This window comes from Nicotiana tabacum, chromosome 19 (assembly GCF_000715075.1).
Source record: "Nicotiana tabacum cultivar K326 chromosome 19, ASM71507v2, whole genome shotgun sequence".
Lineage (NCBI taxonomy): Eukaryota > Viridiplantae > Streptophyta > Magnoliopsida > Solanales > Solanaceae > Nicotiana > Nicotiana tabacum.
In genome coordinates, this window is record NC_134098.1 from 111086973 (window position 1) to 111107473 (window position 20501).

General features: G+C 35.5%; 1 protein-coding gene across 1 annotated transcript; it reads right to left on the minus strand.

Annotated features, from left to right (window-relative positions):
* Positions 1 to 12564: 12564 nt before the first annotated feature.
* LOC107809663 (AAA-ATPase At2g46620-like) lies at positions 12565 to 14616 on the minus strand. The gene has a single exon (XM_016634314.2). It carries the CDS (start codon positions 14269 to 14271, stop codon positions 12793 to 12795), a length of 1479 nt encoding a protein of 492 aa, XP_016489800.1. The 5' UTR covers positions 14272 to 14616; the 3' UTR covers positions 12565 to 12792.
* Between the last annotated feature and the right edge of the window lie 5885 nt (positions 14617 to 20501).

A 20501-nucleotide genomic window follows, 5' to 3' on the forward strand; every position in this document is an offset into this window, starting at 1 on the left:
CCAAGTTTTTGGCTAGTTCAAGGCCTGCAATCATGGCCTCATATTCGGCCTCGTTGTTAGTCAATTTCAAAGTCTTAATAGATTGTCTAACTACATTGCTTGTTGGTGGCATCAATATGATGCCAAGTTCGGACCCTTTTGCATTTGAGGCACCATTCGTAAAGAGGGTCCAGATTCCCGAAAATTCGTAAGTTAATTAATAACTCTCTTTCGACCTCGGGTATTAGGGCCGGCGTAAAGTCTTCCACAAAGTGTGCCAAGATTTGAGACTCAATGGAGGTTCGGGGTTGGTATTCAATATCGTACCCACTTATTTCCACAGCCCATTTGGACAACCGGTCCGAGAGCTCGGTCTTATGCATAATGTTCCTCAATGGGTAAGTAGTTATGACACATATGGGGTGATACTGGAAGTATGGTTTTAGCTTCCTAGAGGCACTTAGCAAAGCGTGCGCCAGTTTTTCTAGGTGAGGGTGCCTAGTTTCAGCCTCACCTAGGGTCCTGCTAACCTAGTAAATTGGAAATTGTGTACCTTGCTCTTCCCGGATTAGGATGCCACTTATCGCTATCTTCGAAACCGCCAAGTACAAGTACAGTTGTTCGTATGCCTTCGGTGTATGAAGCAGCAGCAGGCTCGATAGGTATCATTTGAGTTCCTCCAGAGCTCGTTGATATTCCGGGGTCCATAGGAAAATATTCTTATTCTTTAATAGTGCGAAGAATCGGTGGCTCTTATCGGACGACCTCGAAATAAATCGTCCCAAGGCGGCTATGCGCCTAATTAGTCATTGCACAACTTTCACGTTGTCCATGACCGTGATATCTTTGATGGCATTGATTTTGTCGGGATTGATCTCGATTCCTCGGTTAGATACCATGAATCCGAGGAATTTACCCGACCCAACTCCAAGTGCATATTTTTCTGGGTTCAGCTTCATATTATATTGCTTCAATATGCTGAAGGTGTTACGCCCCATATTATTCGTACGTGAAAGTACGCCATAAATAAATTGATGAAAGCTCGGAAATGAGATGTTACATCCCGCATTTTCGTACATTAAAGTTTCATCATAAGTTAATTGACATAAGTCCGGAAATGAGATTATTTTGAGATTTTAAGTATTATGCTATTGCAAATAAGTGATGAGTAAATTCGTGAAGGATAAAGGGTAAACAAATCGAAGAAAATGAGTTTCGTCGAAGTTTGGCGATTTGGGATAAAATATGGTCCAAGCCATAATAGCCCATATTTATGGACTAGTGCCATACAAGGTACCACATGACCATTATAGTAAGGTGTATAAAGTGTATTAAAAGTGAGGAGTATTTTAAGTAATTTGAGATAATTTTTAATTATGTGGACAATTGGTTAATTATTAATTAGTGGGAGATTAACAAGTTAACAAATCAAGTGGACAATTTGGTGGATAAGGTTGTAACGTGGCAGCCCACTATTCAACTTAATGACTCTTAAATTGCATTGCAAGGTGTCACATTTTAAGAGATTTGGTGGCTAAAGTAAGCTTATTAGGTGGGGCCCACATCAATTCTAACAAAAAGTTAACTCTAACTTAAAAGAGATACATATTAACGTAAGATTTTCATTAGTATCTTCAACAATATTAGAAATTCAACAAGATTCTCAACAATTTCATATGAAGCTTAGTAACGTGACATTTTCTGATTCAACAAGAATTCAAGAATTTAAGAATTCAAGCTCATAGCAACGTGACATTTTTTTTTGGCAATTTTAAAGAAGCCCGGCATAATCTTTCTCAAGAATATCATACGAATATTTCCTTACTCCGATCTTGCCATCACGAATTTTGTCACAATTGTCGTGTGCTAGAAGGGTTGTCCAGAGGACCGGTTCAGGTATGTTAAGGCTAAGCCCTTCCTTCATTTTGGCATGATCTCGTAATTACATGTATTTGATAACGAGGCATAAAGAGAAGTTCATACTCCCGAATTTATATACATTATCCTAGTCTCATAAATTATAGTATTCTCCTTATCGGGACTTCATATTTAATTGAGTATTGTCTTCTTCCAGTCAAGAGAGCAGAGAGCCTATATATACAGTATTAAAGTATTTTCATTACCATCGAGCTATAATCAATGGGCAGGCCCCTATTGGGCAACCTCTGATCAGATAGTAAGTTATATATCGAGCCTACTGTGGCCGAGCGCCTATGAGCGAGTCCAGTTGGCCGAGATATAGAGCCTAGTATGGACGAGCGCTTATGAGCGAGCCTACTACGGCAGAGCAGTTATATATATACCGAGCCTTATAAGGCCGGACAACTATTTTACTTACTATATTGAGAGAGTTGAGTCAGTATCAGCAGGTAAGCATATCTTCAGATTATCATTGACTTCCAGTTGCTTTCAGTTATTATATTATCAGTTCAGTTTCAGCTTTCAGTATAGTGCCTTACATACTCGGTACATTATTTCGTACTGACGTCCCTTTTCTGGGGGCACTGTATTTCATGCGTGCAGGTTCAGACAGACAGACGGGTATACCTCTGTTGCCCGAGTTCAGCTTGATCGATAAGCTCCATGCCTTTCGGAGTTGCCGGGTCTAGAGCTTTATGTACATATTGTGTATAAATGTATATATGTTATGAGTAGGTTGGGAAGCTATTCCGATCACAATATATCCATCAGTAGAGGCTTGTAGACATATCCTGTCAGTTAGTGCAGTGTGTTGGGCTTGTAAGCCTTTTATTTATATTTTGTTGGTTTGCCAGTCGTAGTAGTTATGGCGGCCTTGTTGTCCTAGCTTTATATTGATTTTTAGTCAGCATTCACAATTGTCTTGCAATGTGGCACATGGCCAAAGTATGACATTATATGTTCAGAGTCCCTTAGTCGCAAGTTGGTACGCAAGGATATGTGAGGCACCGGTTGCCGATCTCACCCCCGAAGTTCGGGGCATGACAAAAGTGGTATCAGAGCAGTTCTGTCCTAAGGAGTTTATAAGCCGTGTCTAGTAGAGTCTTGTTTATGGGTGTGTTATGCACCACACTTATAAGTAGGAGGCTACAGGGCATTTAGGACTGTCACTCTTTCTTCTCACTCTAGATCGTGTGGTAGAGCTCAGTTGTAAGAACTCAATTTCCTAAACTCTATCTTATTCATAATATGACGATGCCTACATCCAGAATGACAATTGGTAAGAGATTGAATGTGGCTATAGAAGAGTTGAGTCAGAGGAACTCGATTTTTCATGATGCTTATGATGAGTAAATGTAAGGTCTTCAGTAGATCATGTGTGTACTAAGATGTGTAAGATTCTTGATAAGGATCCCTAAGGCAAGAATGCCTATCCACTCTTACGGTAAAAATGAATAAGAGAATCGGAAGGTAGGAACAAGTTTTAGCAAGTAAAAGAAGCAAGGTGAAGAAGGGTACGAGGTACCCAGTTAATAAAGATTAACAGTATTTACAATTCAAGCAGAGAAATATAAGCATTTTGAGTTACCTTCAACAGTAACATAGATATGTATAATTGGCCACACCCATCTCAGTTATGTTGTATGGGGGCTAACAGAAGTAGTATAAGAGAAGGAGGGATATCAGGATCCGGCTGGGGTTAGAGTAACCCAAAAAGGTGAATGGATTGTTTGTGTTAATTGACATTTCCGAAGGATATTGCAAATGTGCTAATAGATATTCTTGTGAGACACCCAGATGATGCATTCTAAAATAGTACAGCTAGATATGAGTACTACAAATATAGGTACTTGAAGCCTTGAAGGGATAAATATTACCTTAGTATTTCTCCCGTCCCTAGTAGGGAGAGAATGTTAGGCAATTCGAAGAACTAATGGATGGAGCAAGGGGAGCTAAAAATAAAAGAATGTCTTGTTGAAGTTTTCAGAATAAAGTGATAGAAAGAAATGTTAGCAGGGGAAAAAAGAAGAGAGTTAATGAAGCATTATGAGTAAGATGTGATACATGGATGGCAACGGAAGATTAAAAAAATGAAATGAATGACAGTATTACAGAGTCTATAGTTAAGTGAAGGAAAAGACGAGAGGTGACAGGCCTTGAGACAACAAAAGAATATAGGCCATAAAGTCATATCCTCATTTCGAGAAATAAGCTCGTGACTCCAACACGACTACCAGAAGGAAAAGTTAGACTCCAGAGTAATAGAAATTAGTATGGGCTGGTGAACAAGATAAACTAAACATGAATTAGGGACTGAGTAATTTGATAATAGTCGGTATCGTGAGAATTTCAGATTTTGTTCCGGCGATAATAGAATGGACAATAGAAGAAGATTCATGAGAAATTCAGAGAATGGTCTTTCAGGAAGACGCTTCCCTAAAGCAAGCAATATGAGCAACGTTAAGCTTAAGGGAATGTATGTGCCAGTTATACTAAGTGTCACCCTTGCGAGTAAGGAATTTTGTTATCCTTGGTACAGAAGGATTACCGCAAGGCGAGTAAGGGTTATCTAAGATGTGAAAAGACTCCAAAGATGAAAAGGTAAAACATCTATAGATAGATCGTCGTGGCTCCAACTCTTAGTACTCCCCTAAAGGGGGAATATGGAGTAATATGGCATTAAGTCAGAATTAAGCGATTCTAGAAATTATGGAATAGTAAAGGAAGAATGCGATAAAAATGATAAAGGAATGAGATTGCACTAATCCAAATTCTACAGATATGCTAGGATTCCAGAATATTATACAAGCACGATGTCAAGGAAAGAAAGTAAGGGTTCCTGCCCGGAATGTTATTGATAAATAAGGAGCCAATGCGAAAGGTAAGTTAGACAAAGAAAATAACCTAAGAAAGATTATGCGGAATATTGATATGAGAATGAGCCAACGAGTAGTTGACAGTTGATTCAGGAAGAACCTAGTTATGGCTAGACAGGAGGTTGTGGAAGAATCAGAAGATTGTGCAAGATAAATATAGTAAAACCCAATATACTGAATTCAACCTCGTAGTAAGGTCATTGTACTACTTGAGATATATTCAAATAGGAGTCGGGATAGTTAGAGGACCGTATGAATGTTACGGGAATAAAAGAGAGTGCCACTAGGAATACAGTCAAAATATCAGTTCAGGAGCAACCCTACAAGCACAGGGGCATGGAGGTAAGTAACTACAGATAATTATAGGCAAGGAAGGACATCAAAAGGTCTGTAATAAGCTCACAGCTTTACAAAAGTCAGAAGGTCCTCCCTAAAGTACTACAATGAAAGACTAGTTGAGGAAGTAAGGAAGAAGGCTTCAACCTAAGCTCAGTGACCCAAAGAGGGAATGATCTTATAATAACAAGTCTCACAACAACGTTGTATGCACTCCCTAAGACAGTGGCACCTACCGTGGCTAATAGACGAGAAGTAAGAAAAAAAAATCATAAGTGATATTCAAGATCATATGAGTTGTATGGAATTCCAATATGTATGGTTACTAAGATAAGTTAAGTATGCACGCAACAAGTGGCATAACGACCAGGAAAAGTAATTTCTTGCGTTTAAAAGAAAGCTGAGAAGGAACAAAATGAATTATTCGATCAATGATCCAGAGTTGGTTACGTTATGAACGCACTTAAGAGTTCGGAGTATTGTCCATCCAGCATATATGTTGACAATCATACAGCCGTAGAAGGTTCCGGTATAAGTTAGAGGAAAGAATTGAGTTCGAGTCATAGACAAAGGATTGAATTGGAAAAGGATTGTATCATGGATATTCCATCGCGCCCATGAAAGGCTAAATGTAATAACTAACACCATGAGCCGCAGATCGGAAGATAGCTTAAGCCTACATAAAGGTTGATCAGAGGAAAGAGGAAACTAAAGAGTTACATCAACTAAGTAAACCAGAAGTTTGATTATTGAACCCAGAAAATTATGGACATAGTGATTGAGAACATTGCAGGATCACTTTTAATATCATAGGTACAAGAGAGAGAGTGCAATAGCCATATTATGTAACGGCTCTATGATTAAGCAAGTTAGAAGAGTACCGGTCTCATAAGAAGTCAGTATGAAGCTCCCACCGGATTGTGTATGCACCAGCGATGCAAGTATTATAATAAAGCTTCAAGTTGTGGATGTGAATCATACCTATATGGAAGGGAGATTATGAAAGAAATAAAAGATGTGATGCGAGGTTTTAAGGTAATTAAGGTAAAGGGAATAACGTATGAGATACTCAAATGCAGAAGGTTGTGAATAGTCCATACTTTGGATAGAATCCTGAAAGCGCTAGGATTCAGTATTGATAGCTGCGTCGTTTGTGGCATATCTTCCAAGCTATGGTTTCTAGGTACTAAGAGGTCAAGTTAAGAGAGTAAAGAAGAGTTAGAGACTATGTGATGTCTCGCTTGATGTTCCAGAACAACATAAGAAAATCTATGGTGAAAGCAAGTTGAAAGGAGGTTATAAGTAATATAAATAGATATATGTAGGTCGCAAGCTAAAGTATGGTAGAGCGACAAGGTTTTAGAAAGACAAGAGTAAGGATAAGAAAAGGCAAGTAAGAAGGTGATGAAAATGGATAAGTCCTTGGGGTTAAGCCCATGAAAACAAGAGAGCTGCTGGTTTGTCTAAGTTATAGAAAGTTCCATAGAGCCTGAATGAACTCAAAGAAGTCTAAGACTAGTAGCATTTAGAAGAGATGGAATGTCGCCCTAGCAGTAGAATGAAGGTGTAATTGTCATAGATGAAGGATGACGTTTGGACCTTCGATTGAGTAATGATTTCATGAATTGTACAGGATTAAAATACCCACATAAATCATGTTGGGATGCTATGAAATACGATTATGGATTGTAGATTAATATTGAGGTGAATCAACAATAGATGGACAAAAGTCACAAAGTATGAGATGAGATTAGACCATCAGTCTTAAGATGAACAGTAATGAGGAAGCATTAAAGTACTTAGACATATACATATAGGATAAGCAATGAGAGTAACCTGGAGTTTGGAAGCAGACCTCAGTAAAGATAAATCGAAGTAAGAGTTATGGTATAGTATGCCCTATCTAGATGCAGTAAAGTCATACGGATAGATAACATGGTCTATAAAATAAGATATAGAAACATTCGTAGGTTCGACAAAGTATCGAGTGAAGAACTTCAGTATACCTATAGATGCCCAGAGAGACATCTTATCAAGCTATGTATATGTTTACAAGGTGAGGCCGAGAAATTGACTAAAAGCCGAAGGAAAAAGGAGAGAAGAGTCATATAGGCGCACTTACAAGGTCAGAGTCGTACATGCTACTTGATAGAAGGTAGCAACAGTCACGAGATTGGAAGGATTCTGACCACGAGTCGTGGTGTGAGAAAGAGGCCTAAAGAGGGGAATGCCCTGGCCTTTGGGATTCATTCACAGAATAGCTGCCTAGATGGCAAGAGGAGTACTAAAGTATTCGCAAGAGCTATGGGTTATGAGAATAATAAGTGCATCAGTCAACATTCGAGGACGAATGTTCCAAAGGGGGGAATGATGTTACACCCCATATTTTTTGTACGTGAAAGTACGCCATAAATAAATTGATCAAAACTCGTAAATGAGATGTTACATCCCGCATTTTTGTACGTTAAAGTTTCGTCATAAGTTAATCGACATAAGTCCGGGAATGAGATTATTTTGAGATTTTAAGCATTATGCTATTTCAAACAAGTGATGAGTAAATTCGTGAAGGAGAAAGGGTAAGCAAATCGAAGAAAATGAGTTTCATCGAAGTTTGAGGATTTGGGATAAAATACGGTCCAAGCCATAATACCCCGTATTTATGGACTAGTGTTATACAAGGTACCACATGACCATTATAGTAAAGTGTATAAAGTGTGTTAAAAGTGAGTAATATTTTAAGTAATTTGAGATAATTTTTAATTATGTGAATAATTAGTTAATTATTGATTAGTGAGAGATTAACAAGTTAACAAATCAAGTGGACAATTTAGTGGATAAGGTTGTAACGTGGGAGCCCACTATTCAACTTAATGACTCTTAAATTGAATTGCAAGGTGTCATATTTTAAGAGATTTGGTGGCTAAAGTAAGCTTATTAGGTGGGGCCCACATCAATTCTAACAAAAAGTTATCTCTAACTTAAAAGAGATACACATTAACGTAAGATTTTCATTAGTATCTTAAACAATATTAGAAATTCAACAAGATTCTCAACAATTTCATATGAAGCTTAGTAACGTGATATTTTCTGATTCAACAAGAATTCAAGCTCATAGCAACGTGACATTTCTTTTGGCAATTTTAAAGAAGCCCGGTAGAATCTTTCTCAAGAATATCATACGGATTTTTCCTTACTCCGATCTTGTTATCACGAATTTTGTCATAATTGTCGTGTGCTAGAAGGGTTGTCCAGAGAACCGGTTCAGGTATGTTAAGGCTAATACCTTCCTTTATTTTGGCATGATCTCGTAATTACATGTGTTTTATAATAAGGCATAAAGAGAAGTTCATACTCCCGAATTTATATACATTATCCTAGTCTCATAAATTACAGTATTCTCCTTATTGGAACTTTATATTTAATTGAGTATTGTCTTCTTCCAGTCAAGAGAGCAGAGAGCCTATATATACAGTATTACAGTATTTTCATTACCATCGAGCTATAATCGATGGGCAGGCCCCTATCATGTTAATGACGTGTTGAGGTTCTTCTTGTTCATCCTGCTTGTTATAATCCCTATTCCTGAAATAATTTTTTGCTTGTTCGCTCAGGTATTCTCGAAGATGCCCGTTGTTGAATAATCGGGTTACTTCCTCTCTAAATTGTCGGCAATCCTTCGTTCTATGGCTGTGAGTGCCGTGATATTTACACATCTGGCTAGGATCCCTTTGGGACGGATTAGATTATAAAGGTCGAGGACATTTAGTATCCTTGATAAATCCAATAGCTGATACGATGGAAGCAACGTCAATGTTAAAGTTGTATTCTGATAACCTCGGTGCTTTCTTAGGCCCGACGGGCTTGTCGAAGCTATTTTTACTCATGAGTCCCCGGCTGTGTAGACCTCGATCGTTTCTCCTTTCGCTTTTATGATATTTCTCCCAGATCTGTTACCTCTTCGATCCATATTGTACGGTTGATAGCGATCCCTCCTAGATCTTGGTTCACGGTCAATGTCTCTCTTGGCTCTATTAATGTTTCTGATAGGATAAACAGACCCCGAAGGGGCCCCGAGTTGATCATCTTCGACTCTGATTTTTGATTAAAACCGGTTATGCATATCGGCCCACGTAACGGCCGGATATTCTATCAGGTTCTACTTCATCTGTTGTGAAGCCAACGAGCTTCGAATATTGAGTCCCTGAGTGAAAGCTTGAATAGCCCAGTCATCATCAACCATCGGTAGGTCCATCCGTTTCATCTAAAATCGGGACACGAACTCTCTCAACATCTCGTTATCTTTCTGTTTTACTTTGAAAATATTCGACTTCCTGGTCTCGAACTTGATGGCACCAGCGTGTGCTTTCACGAAAGAATCTGCAAGCATAGCAAATGAGTCAATAGAATTAGGAGGTAAGTTGTGATATCATATCATAGCTCCCGTTGACAGGGTTTCTCCAAATTTTTCAACAGAACAGACTCGATCTCATCGTCCTCCAAGTCGTTCCCTTTGATGGCACATATATAAGAGGTTACATGCTCATTTGGGCCGGTCATTCCGTTATACTTAGGTATCTTGGGCATAAGGAATTTCTTGGGGATTGGCTTCGGAGTCGCGCTCGGAGGAAAAGGTTTTTGCATGAACTTCTTGGAATCCAGGCCTTTCATTATCGGAGGTGCTCCTGGATATGGTCTACCCTGGAATTATAGGTTTCCATTTTTTTTGTCATTAGCTTCTATTTTCTTTTCCCCCGACTCCACTTGTTTTGTCAGTTCCTCGAGCATTTTTATGATCTCAGAGTTAATCCCCGATTCGTTCTCGTTAGATCTTTTTGCAATCGGTTCATCCCTACGGGTAACTTCTCGGGGCGGATCGGGCACGGCTCTGCTCGATGCGCGACCCTGGTTTTGTAACTGGGCTATCACCACTTGTTGAGCTTGCAACATTTCGAAGATCACCCTTAAACTGATCCCGTCTCCACCAATGTTTTGCGTATTTTGAGCCGCTGATCGGGTTCCATCACAGACGCTATTTTCGGGATCGGTTAGCAGGTTCGCGTCGATAACCACATGTGAATAAGCGTTAATTGGGTCTGTGATAGGAATTTCGACGAGATCAGCAGGTGGTACCTCGTTACCGGGCGCTATGTTGTTATTTTCACCTTGATGATCAGACTCATTGTCAACATATAGGGGTGTTGATCGAGAGTTTGACATTTTGTATTTTAACCTGGAGTCTAAGACACTTCAAAGAGCAAGTGTAAAGTAGTGTGTGTTATGGAGATTTGTATCAAATAACTACTATTATTCTTAGCCCCGCGGTGGGCGTCAAACTATTTATCCTCAAAATCGGATAACAATTGAATTTGTACGTAGTTTTAAGGATACGTTATCTAATTTGATACAAAATGATAAATCAGAATGAAATTGAAATAAGCACCGGGAAAGTAAATGCAAACCACACAAGTTGAACAGTCTTAGCCTTGGAAGGTTAGCCATCCTTGAGCCGAAAGAATTTTTATAGATATCAGAATGGAATGACAAGAGAATAATAAGAACTAAAAATAACAATATATTGCTTTGGGATGCGTGTTACAATTTATTTTACAAGTAATCAGACCCCCTTTATATAGTAGGGGAGTCCTATTTTAGGTACAATTTTATAAAAGGTAAAAATCTCCTGGTTTCCTGATTTGCCAGTTCCCTATCGATACGTGTTGAGATTCCCGCCATGATATCTGATCTGTTACGGATATTTCGGCCTTCCGTTATTTCGGTCTTCTATTGGTTATATCGACAATATTTCCTCGAGCTTACTCGGGGTCAGGATCGATTCCGAGATCATGGACTCAATGTTCTCGGGGACGAACATTCTGACCTCGCGTTCTGGTTCGACGAGACTCGGGGTCGATCTTCAACCCCTCGCGTTCCGAGTCCGATCTGTTATGTAGTAATCGAGCCCGATTGCATTTCTTCCCAAAAGAAGAAAAGAACCATATATTAAGGCTGCCACTTGCCTGTGGTGAATGGCCTTCCTGTAACTTTGTGATGCTTTTAAGGAAATAGCAGATGTGTCTTTTAGAGTTGTCATCATACATAAGTGTGTGTAATCCTTCCTTATTAAAGTTGTTACTAATAATGAGTAGCAGTTGGAGTAGGAGTAGGAATCGGACCCTTGCTTTCCGAAAATGTATATTAAGTATTAAATACACACCTCCGCAATGATTATAGAGAAACAATGTACTTATATCCATGCCATTCAAGTATAAATCTATGTTTAAGGGGCGGGCTAAGTTGATGATCTGATTAAAATTGGACTAAAATAAGTTTTGTAATAGACCCAAGGACGGACATGTTGCGCTACATTTGAATTAACAAAAATTTCTCTTTTTTCTTTTCTTGGTTTAGCGTTGTGGAAACCTGTCTCCCAATAGTCCAATACCTAAGAAAGAAAATGGTATTGCTTCTTCGTTCTCCATATAAGGTATTCTAAGAGGATAACTCCATACTAATTACAAAATCGTTTATAGTTAGATCTAAATCTGTATTGACTTGTTGATTTTCAATTGGAAATTTGGAAGTGAATGATGAGTTCCAAAAGTTAATTTCTAACAATATTTGACTATATGAGTTGCCTTCAGAATAAAAAAGAAAAAGGAAAAATGACAATATGAGTTCACCTCATATTTAGGCTATCAACTTCAAAAACGCTATTGCATTTTTCTCTTCCTCATTAATACCCAATCAAGATTTTAATAAATTTTAAGTGATCTAGTCTCTTCTAATTTTGACTATTTTCCCCCTTTATTGGCGAATTATTTTACTTTTTATTCGTTGAGTTTAAGCTGGTCCTTATGTTACAGGAGTAGTAACAAAAGTTGTAAGTTGGCTTTCATTAATTTTGAAATGAATGGCTTAGAAGTCATAGCTATCTTGAGAAAAAGAAAAGAAGGAAATAGAAAGCGTAGAACTCATCATGTCAAATAAATATTCGGTGTTTGTTAAAGATTTTCAAATCTTTGGAAAGTTGATCAATAAACTAGTTTTTCAAAATTTCTAGGCCTTTTACTTGGACTTTATATATTATTCTCAAACGCTCCGTTGCATCTTATTGACGTCGAATTCCATACTGTGATATATTCTTTTATTAAATTTATAGAGTAGAGGTCAAACTTTAGGTAGAGGGCCACATTGGTTCTTTTAATTTGGTCGAAATACAAGAAATAAATAATGAAAATAGCAGATATTTTTCCCGGACTAAAAACGAGATCACATCATCATTTTTCTATTTTTTTTGGGTATATCTAAAGGTTATCTTAAATGACATTTTACTATAAGGTATATACTTTGGAGAACTACTTTAGAGTTATAGTACCCAAAAAAAGAAGAAAAAGAAAGAGTTTTAGATGATATTTCGCGAGAAATTGATACAATAAAACATTGGCAAGCAGGAGAGCCGCAAACTTTAACCTTTTTTATTCTTATCTTTAAACTTTCTTCTAACTATAGATATCATAATCTTCATTTACAATTTGCAAGCTGTGGTTGTGAGAGCGGAACCACATATTCATCTTTCGACAAACGCTAAAGAAAAAAGAAAAAACCCCTACAAGACAAAGACTTTATAACTAAAAAATGAGGTTGAAAAAAATTAGGAAAAGAAAAAAAAAAGAAACATTTATCACCGTTCGATCATCTCGGAGTCATGATCGAACGAACCAGGCTTCTTACAACTTTTCAACCTCAACAATCCGTACAACTTCCGGAATTCCTTCGCCACAGGAACAGAGTCCTTCCAGTTGACGCCACCTGTCTCCTCCGCTTGCGGCGACGGTGACGGAAACGGCAGCCCTGGTGACGATGCACTGTCACTCAACCGTTTTCCCCTCCCGGCGATCTTTCCCTCCGTTCCGTTAGACTGTAACGCCGTGATGACGGACTTCAAAGCCCTGCTCGGGGAGCTCCGGTTGACCATCATCAACTCGCCGATCGCCGCCGGACTCATGGTTGCGCCGCTCTGGAAAATCTCCTCCACTTGCGGAAACAGCTTGTGCTCCTTTACGCCCAAATAATTATTCGCTAAAGACCTAAAAGAATTAAAATCACACAAAGGGAAGTGTATGTGCACATCAATTCTACCAGGCCTTAACATCGCTGGATCTATATGCTCTTTGCTGTTCATTGTAAAAACCATAATCTTCTCATCGCCACAACATGAATTTACAATACCATCCATAAAATTAAGCAAACCCGAGAAGCTTGTAGTTATTAATTTCTCGTTGATCGAACGATCGAGATCTTCGATTACGATTAAGGATCGGCTTGTGGTTTGTAGCAAAAGGAGTTTGAGATCAGAATCATCAGAAACTCTGGACAAATCAACGTCGTAAACATCGTAATTCAAGAAATTCGCCATAGCGCCAATGAAGCTTGATTTTCCAGTACCGGAGGGACCGTACAGGAGGTAATTACGCTTCCAAGCACGGCCCATTTTGTGATAGTAATTTTGGGATTTGGTAAACGTTTCAAGATCGGATTTTACCTTAATTTTGAGATCGGTATCCATGGCTATGGTATCCAAAGTCGCAGGATGTGTAAATGGAACAGATCTCCACCGTCCCTTTATGGGATTTTCCGACGGCCCATTGTTTATGAACAATTTTAATTCTCTTCTTCGCTGTTCGATATCGTCAGAGACAGTATGAATATGCTGAAAATATGGGGGGAGAATTCTGCGTTTATCTTTCTTCTTAATCCTCAACAAGAAACTCCGATTACAAACTCCATTATTAAATCTTTCAACTTTGTTTACCCAGGAAATTCTGGCTCCGAGGAATTCGTCTTGAATTACCTGATTGTCGTCTAAAGATAAGACGATATCAGTAGATTTTTTACCGGAGAAGAGATTGGTGAAGTTTGAATCTTCCACTGATGGCAAGGAATTGACATAAAGGGAAACTCTCCGGTAAAACTGATTGTCTTGCCCATTTTCATTCAGCTCTGCAACTTTAAGGTACTGATGAACGTGAATTCTGTCGTCGACCCAATTTGCCCATTTCCGCAAAACAAATATCAAAGCTGTTCTATACAGGATAAATCTAACGAGAAATAAAAAGCAAGGAACCAAGAACAAAAGGAAAAATATATTGACAATCCACATGGTGATAAATTAAAGCTTCAGACTAAAAATAAAGTTGGAACTTTCGCCTGAAAATTAGGAAACGAGCTCGAAATTAAGCTTTGTTTCTCCGGGAAACTAATAATATCATTTTTTGTATTCGGCGGAGAAGAGGGTTTAGAGATATATAAATTATATCTGGAGAAGGCGAAGTATTCGGTGAAGAAGGGTTATCTAGGGAGGAAGTGAAGGGAAGGTGGTTTATATATATATAGTTTAGTTTAATAAAAACATTGTTGTTTGGTGTGAGATGGTTACTCTTTGCTAGCAACTTTCCAGCCAAGAAATTTAAGGCCCCTTTGCTGGACTAACTAGTGGACAGTTGAGACTTAGAGAGTTGAGACTTGTGAGTTGAGGCATGATATTTACATCTAATTAATAGAGGCATGATATTTGATTGTTCATATTTTATATTCTTATTATCTTATTTACTTGATCTATTTTTTACCTCATTAAATTATTTAATCACAAATAAGTTGATATAATATTTATACCTAATAAATAAATGTATGACATGTATTTATTATAAATCTTTATTATTTTATCATAATAAATTACTAGTAATATTATTTTAACCTCTTTTAAATCACTTAACAATAAATAAGTTAATATAATTTAACGTAGACAAACCAGGCCGTTATTTCAATCGAGACAAGACGTTGTTTATTGTGAAACTACCAATTAAATTTTCGATTTTCCTACTATAACAAATTAAAAATCGTACTGTAACAATTAATGCCTACGTAACCTTATGAACTCATTTTTGACATTCTATAATGAATAAAATGTAAATATTCAATAAATGTGGGCTAACTATGCCTTATTGATATTCTCTTCAATAATATGAATTCATTTGGCACGAAGATCATGACGACGATTTTTATGTGTTTTTGTTTCCTTGTGGAATTAATTAGTATAAGAATTGAATGAATGGGTAGGTTCGCCTAGCCAAAATGTTTATAGTTTCTTTCATACTACGACCCCTACTGGCAATTAAATGAGTTACTCTATATATTTCCTTGACGTCTAACCACTTGGTACATATGACAAGCTAAGCTATATTCCTTTTTATGGCTATATAAGCATTAACAGTTGAGGTTTCAAAAATCGCATGCTGTGCATTTAAGGCAATTATTTACATATTGAATACATTTTCATAGTGGTAGATTCAAGAATAAGCAATAACCCGATTAGGGGTATACAAACCGAACCGAAAAATTACACAAAACAGAAAAGTCAAACCAAACCGATTAAAAAATCTGACTTGGTTTGGTTTGATTTGGTTTGCTATTGAATAAAAAATCCTAACCAACCCGACATGTAAATATATAATTTTTATATATACTTTTAAGATTTTATATAGAATTTTATTTAAAAAAAATGTCTAAAAATATTTGGGATTCTCTTGCTAGACATAAATTTTAATAGATTATGAAGTGCTCCATATTTATTGATCTTAAATAATAGGTTGTATGATCACTTTCTTATCAATTGTTACTGAAATGCGTCTATCTCTTTGTTCTTCCATATTCATATCATATGTTAAGATCTATTAAATTCTTGTATCTTTTTCAAATGTGAAGTGATTATTAATATTTAGGTATCATATTATTTTTTATGTTTAATTACTAAATTCGATTAACCTGAAAGTGTACATCAATAAAAAATTATTGTCAAATGACTAAAAAAATAACTATTATGTGTTACTAATAGAATTCTCCCATAAGAATATTTTAATCAATAATATGTTTGTCAATTTTTTATATTTTTACTAAATATATATTTACTTATCAAATATTTAATAAAGTAAGATTGAAATAATATTTAAGTAACAAAAAACCCGAAAATCCGACAAAACCGAACCAATCCAAACCGATATAGTTGGTTTGGTTTGGTTTTGATAAAAACCGAATCAATCCGGTCCATGTACACCCCTAAACCCGATACAGTAAAATCAACTTTTTACGCCAATGATATAATGTCTACATCAATTATATAAGCGTAACCAAGGCTTTTACAAAATTCGTGGATCTCTAAATGTTTGGATTGAAACTCAGATTTGTTTTCTTCACGTTATATCATATCTACAAAATTTGACAAAAGCATTTGTATTAAAGGGTATTGAAATTATATGATCTCTCACAACGTGGAAATGACACCAGATAGTCACTTTTAAGCATGTTGATTAAAATATATTCACGGTTTACAATGTATTTAAAGATTAGCCAATTTTGCTCAAACTTCAGGATACGACATATTAGAGTTTAAATCTCAAAGTGTAAATATCAAGACATCGCGTCCTAAAGTTCAAAAATTATGTCCAGAAGTTCGAATCTTATTTTCTGAATTTTAGATTAGTAGTTCAGAAATTCAGGACACTTAGTCCTGAATTTCAAATTAGCAGCTCAAAAATTCAGGACACTAAGTCCTAAATTTTCAAATTCAGGATATTTAGTCCTAAATCTTGAATGAATTGGCTAATCTTTAAATATATTGTAAATTGTGAATATGTTTTAAATAACGGGCTTAAAAGTAGCTATTGACGCACTTCGCCCTCACACAACAGAGACATAACGTCGTCTAAATGGATTTATAAAAGTATTGAACCAAATCTTTATTAGTACCTTAAAATTTGGAGTTTCACATTTTATTTTCCTTGTAGAATCTTTTTTGTATTTAAAAAAAATGTCATCTTAATTTTAAGAGTACTCTGATACTAGCTCGCCCGCCATCAATTATCGTGGGCTAACTACTTGACTTCTAGATCTAATCTAACAGTTGATTTTCTCAAAACAAACAGCCAAGTGGCAATTAAGTCTTAATAGTTTTGAATATTGATGACTGACCAGCTGATCCATTTCCCATTGAACCAAGGAACATAGAAATCATTCAAATGGAGTGAAAGTGGCTCACTTGCCTTTGCCATATCTATGACTATGACTAGACTAAGATTATCTTTTGAAATACGAACTCTTCAAAAATCAAACGGGTAAGTAACCCCTGATTTGGTCCAAAATCCAATTAATTTCTCATGATAATTAACTAAAGCTGGATTAGCTAAGCCACGGGCCCCAGTTCGATCCCTTTTTGGCCAAGCCGAAAGGCAGATTTGTCTCCAAAAAGGTTACCCGCGCCTCCTCTTTTTTCCTTTTTGTTTCCTCAAAAAAGTTTCCTTGCATTAGTCAAATTCCCTGTAAAAATTTCTACTTAATCAATATTGTTTAGGAAAAACGCAAACAAGGCATTATTTTATATTAATTTGTGTTATTTCAGTCCAATCTTTACGAAATCAACGTTCCATGACTTGAACTTTTGTCTTTTTTCTTATTTATTGCCGTAAGAAAATACACAAACGCCCTTCAATTTTAGATACCACATAGGCTTAACCTATTATAGATGAAGTAATGTATTCACTTACGTGGGTATATCAAAAAAAGTCATGCATCTAATGTTTCTAACTATCTTAATACATACTTTTGTAATGTACTCAAATCAATATAACGTAGTTAAGTAGATTTTTTTTTTTATCCAATCCCAGATTCCGAGTAGATTGATCGGTACCTTCTAAATGCTAGCACAACTTATCAAAAGTTCTCTTAAATTCCTAACTTTCCCTCCAAAACAAATTCTATTTTATTGCAAAAATATGCACATATACCAAGTGCACAAGTGAGAAAAATGCAAAATTATATTCCCTAAATTCAGTTCCCCCCCCCCCCCCCTTTTTTTTTTCCTCTAAAAAGAGGAAGAATAAGTATCCCTTTTCTTTCGTAAGAAAAATAAACTAGAAATGGCCAGTAATGCAAAGTTGAACTTTCACACAGATCACAGTTGTGCGTATATACAACTTAACTTGATGGTAACGGCACGTGCGTTTTATAATTGATTATTATAATAAACAACTAAATATTTAATGTTTATGAGTTCCTGCAATAACCTCGAGTAAATTTTCAATAGTAACTAGGTTCACATTCAAATGTTTATAGATATTTAGTAGATTTTTCGAACACATTTACACTGTTTGAACAAAAATTACTGGGTTCACGTGAACCCGTAAGTCGCAAGGTGGATCCGCGGAAGAGACGACAATTGCAGAAGATATTAACGCAGTATTGAAATTACTTGTGATGAGACATACACTACTAAGCTAATTTGATAGATAAAAACTATGAGGCGATAACCTCTTCCTCAGTCTTTCATTTTCTTAATTACGTGAAAGTGAAACTGACTAGTTGAAGGAGAGATCATAATAGTGGCATTTGGCTTATCTCTACTTGCAAGGTAGTTGCAAATTAAATCCTCTGGTCTAAAATTCAATTCTGGACTTTTTTACACGCTTATCATTTTTTAACTATTATTTAAAAAAATAGTATCATTTATTATTTATTCCATAAAGAGTATTTTTTTCATTATTAGCATATTATAAAAATTAAACTCAACATTTAATAAGTTAACTGAATCACTAATCACAGGAAGTACTTTTTTGTCCATCTCCATTCTCCCTTTCTAACATTCATCTTCTTCACTCCATTTTTGAAAATGTGATGCATATGTGAATGCCACCTAAATTCAAGATGTATTGATTTATACGTCTTTTATACTTTGTATATCAAGTATCACCTTAATCCAAAATGTATTTATATGTATATAATTGTTGTATATTTACTTGTGAAGTACCATCTTATTTTAAGATGTATTTTTGATGTATATTTCAAATATATTTTATATGTCAAGTGCCATTTTAATTCATGATGTATTTTTTATGTATATTTTTTTTTTGTATATTTATATGCCATCTTAATTAAATTTAAGATATATTTTTTTATGTATATTTCACATGTCTAAGTGTCATCTTAATTGAAGATGTATTTTTTATGTATATTTTTTGTATTTTTTATATGTGTTAATTCAATGTATATATTTTATATATACGTTTTGTATATATTAACATATATTATTATTAAAGTAAGATCTTTATGTTAAGAAAAGAAGAAAGAAGGAAGAGAAAAATTTAAGAAAGATAATTAAAAAGAAAACTAATGGAATAAATTTAAAAAATATATTGGCTTCGGCAGAAAACAAAATTAAGAAGATGAAGAAAAAGAAGTAAAGCTGATAGATAAAGAGAGAAAAAAAGGGTATGATTTTTGTACAAAAAATTATTGAATTTTCATTCAAATTGCTTATGTTTAGTGATTAATAATTAATATTCCTATTTTAATGAAACTGTGTGCTACAAATATAAATATTTTCCTGCCATAACTGTAATATTGGGTTTCATACTAAGAATTTGTTATATTTCTTTTAAACTGTCACAGTTAGGTAAAGTTTTCAAAATTCTTTGCCCCTTTTCATTGCCCAAAATTGTATAGATTGAACATTGACATGACCTTTAATTAAATGAAAAAGGCCATGATAGTTTTATTTTAATATTAATATTTTGCATGTTAAAGGGAAATTAATATTAGGTCAATTTGAGCCACATAAAGAATAGATATAGATAGTACATATATTTAACGCAATGAATGTGGTCCAAAGTCCAAACAATATATTAGCCTGTTAGGGTATCACATCATTGTTAAAATTGTCCTGGAACCAGGGCCGATACTGCTGCTGCCCTACTCATTCATTTTCAATATCTTTAGGCTAAATACAATATTTATTTTCTTAGAAAGAAATGTAAATTATTCAAAAGAAACAATCATTAAAAAAAGGAAATATAACAAAGTTGATAACCATAATGTAAGAATCTTCTTTCAGAAAACAGGGGATTCCAATATTCTTATGCTTCCAACGATAGAGAATTGGACAACTAAGCATATTCTCCACAACCTACAATATTATTCGAGAGAAATGTCAACTTCATCATATTTTAGTCACTATGCCACGATATTCCAATTAATTAGTTTTATTATCGCCGTTCTTTTTATTTTAATTAATGCATTTGTTGTCTCTGCATAAAACAGCATACGCGTACAAAACGTGTAAGCTGTAGATTTAGTTCTATAACACGGAACAAACACATATATGACTGTTTAATTTAGCTTTGTTCTTTTTTATTTTTCCCTCATTATTTGATGCTGTATTCCCTTGCAATATATCTTCACTATATATCATAAGGTAAAAATAGTATTTCACTATTTGAGTAATTGTTTTAAATCTATGAGTTCAACTAATGATTTAGTATTAGAACAGAAAATTTTTTATCTATC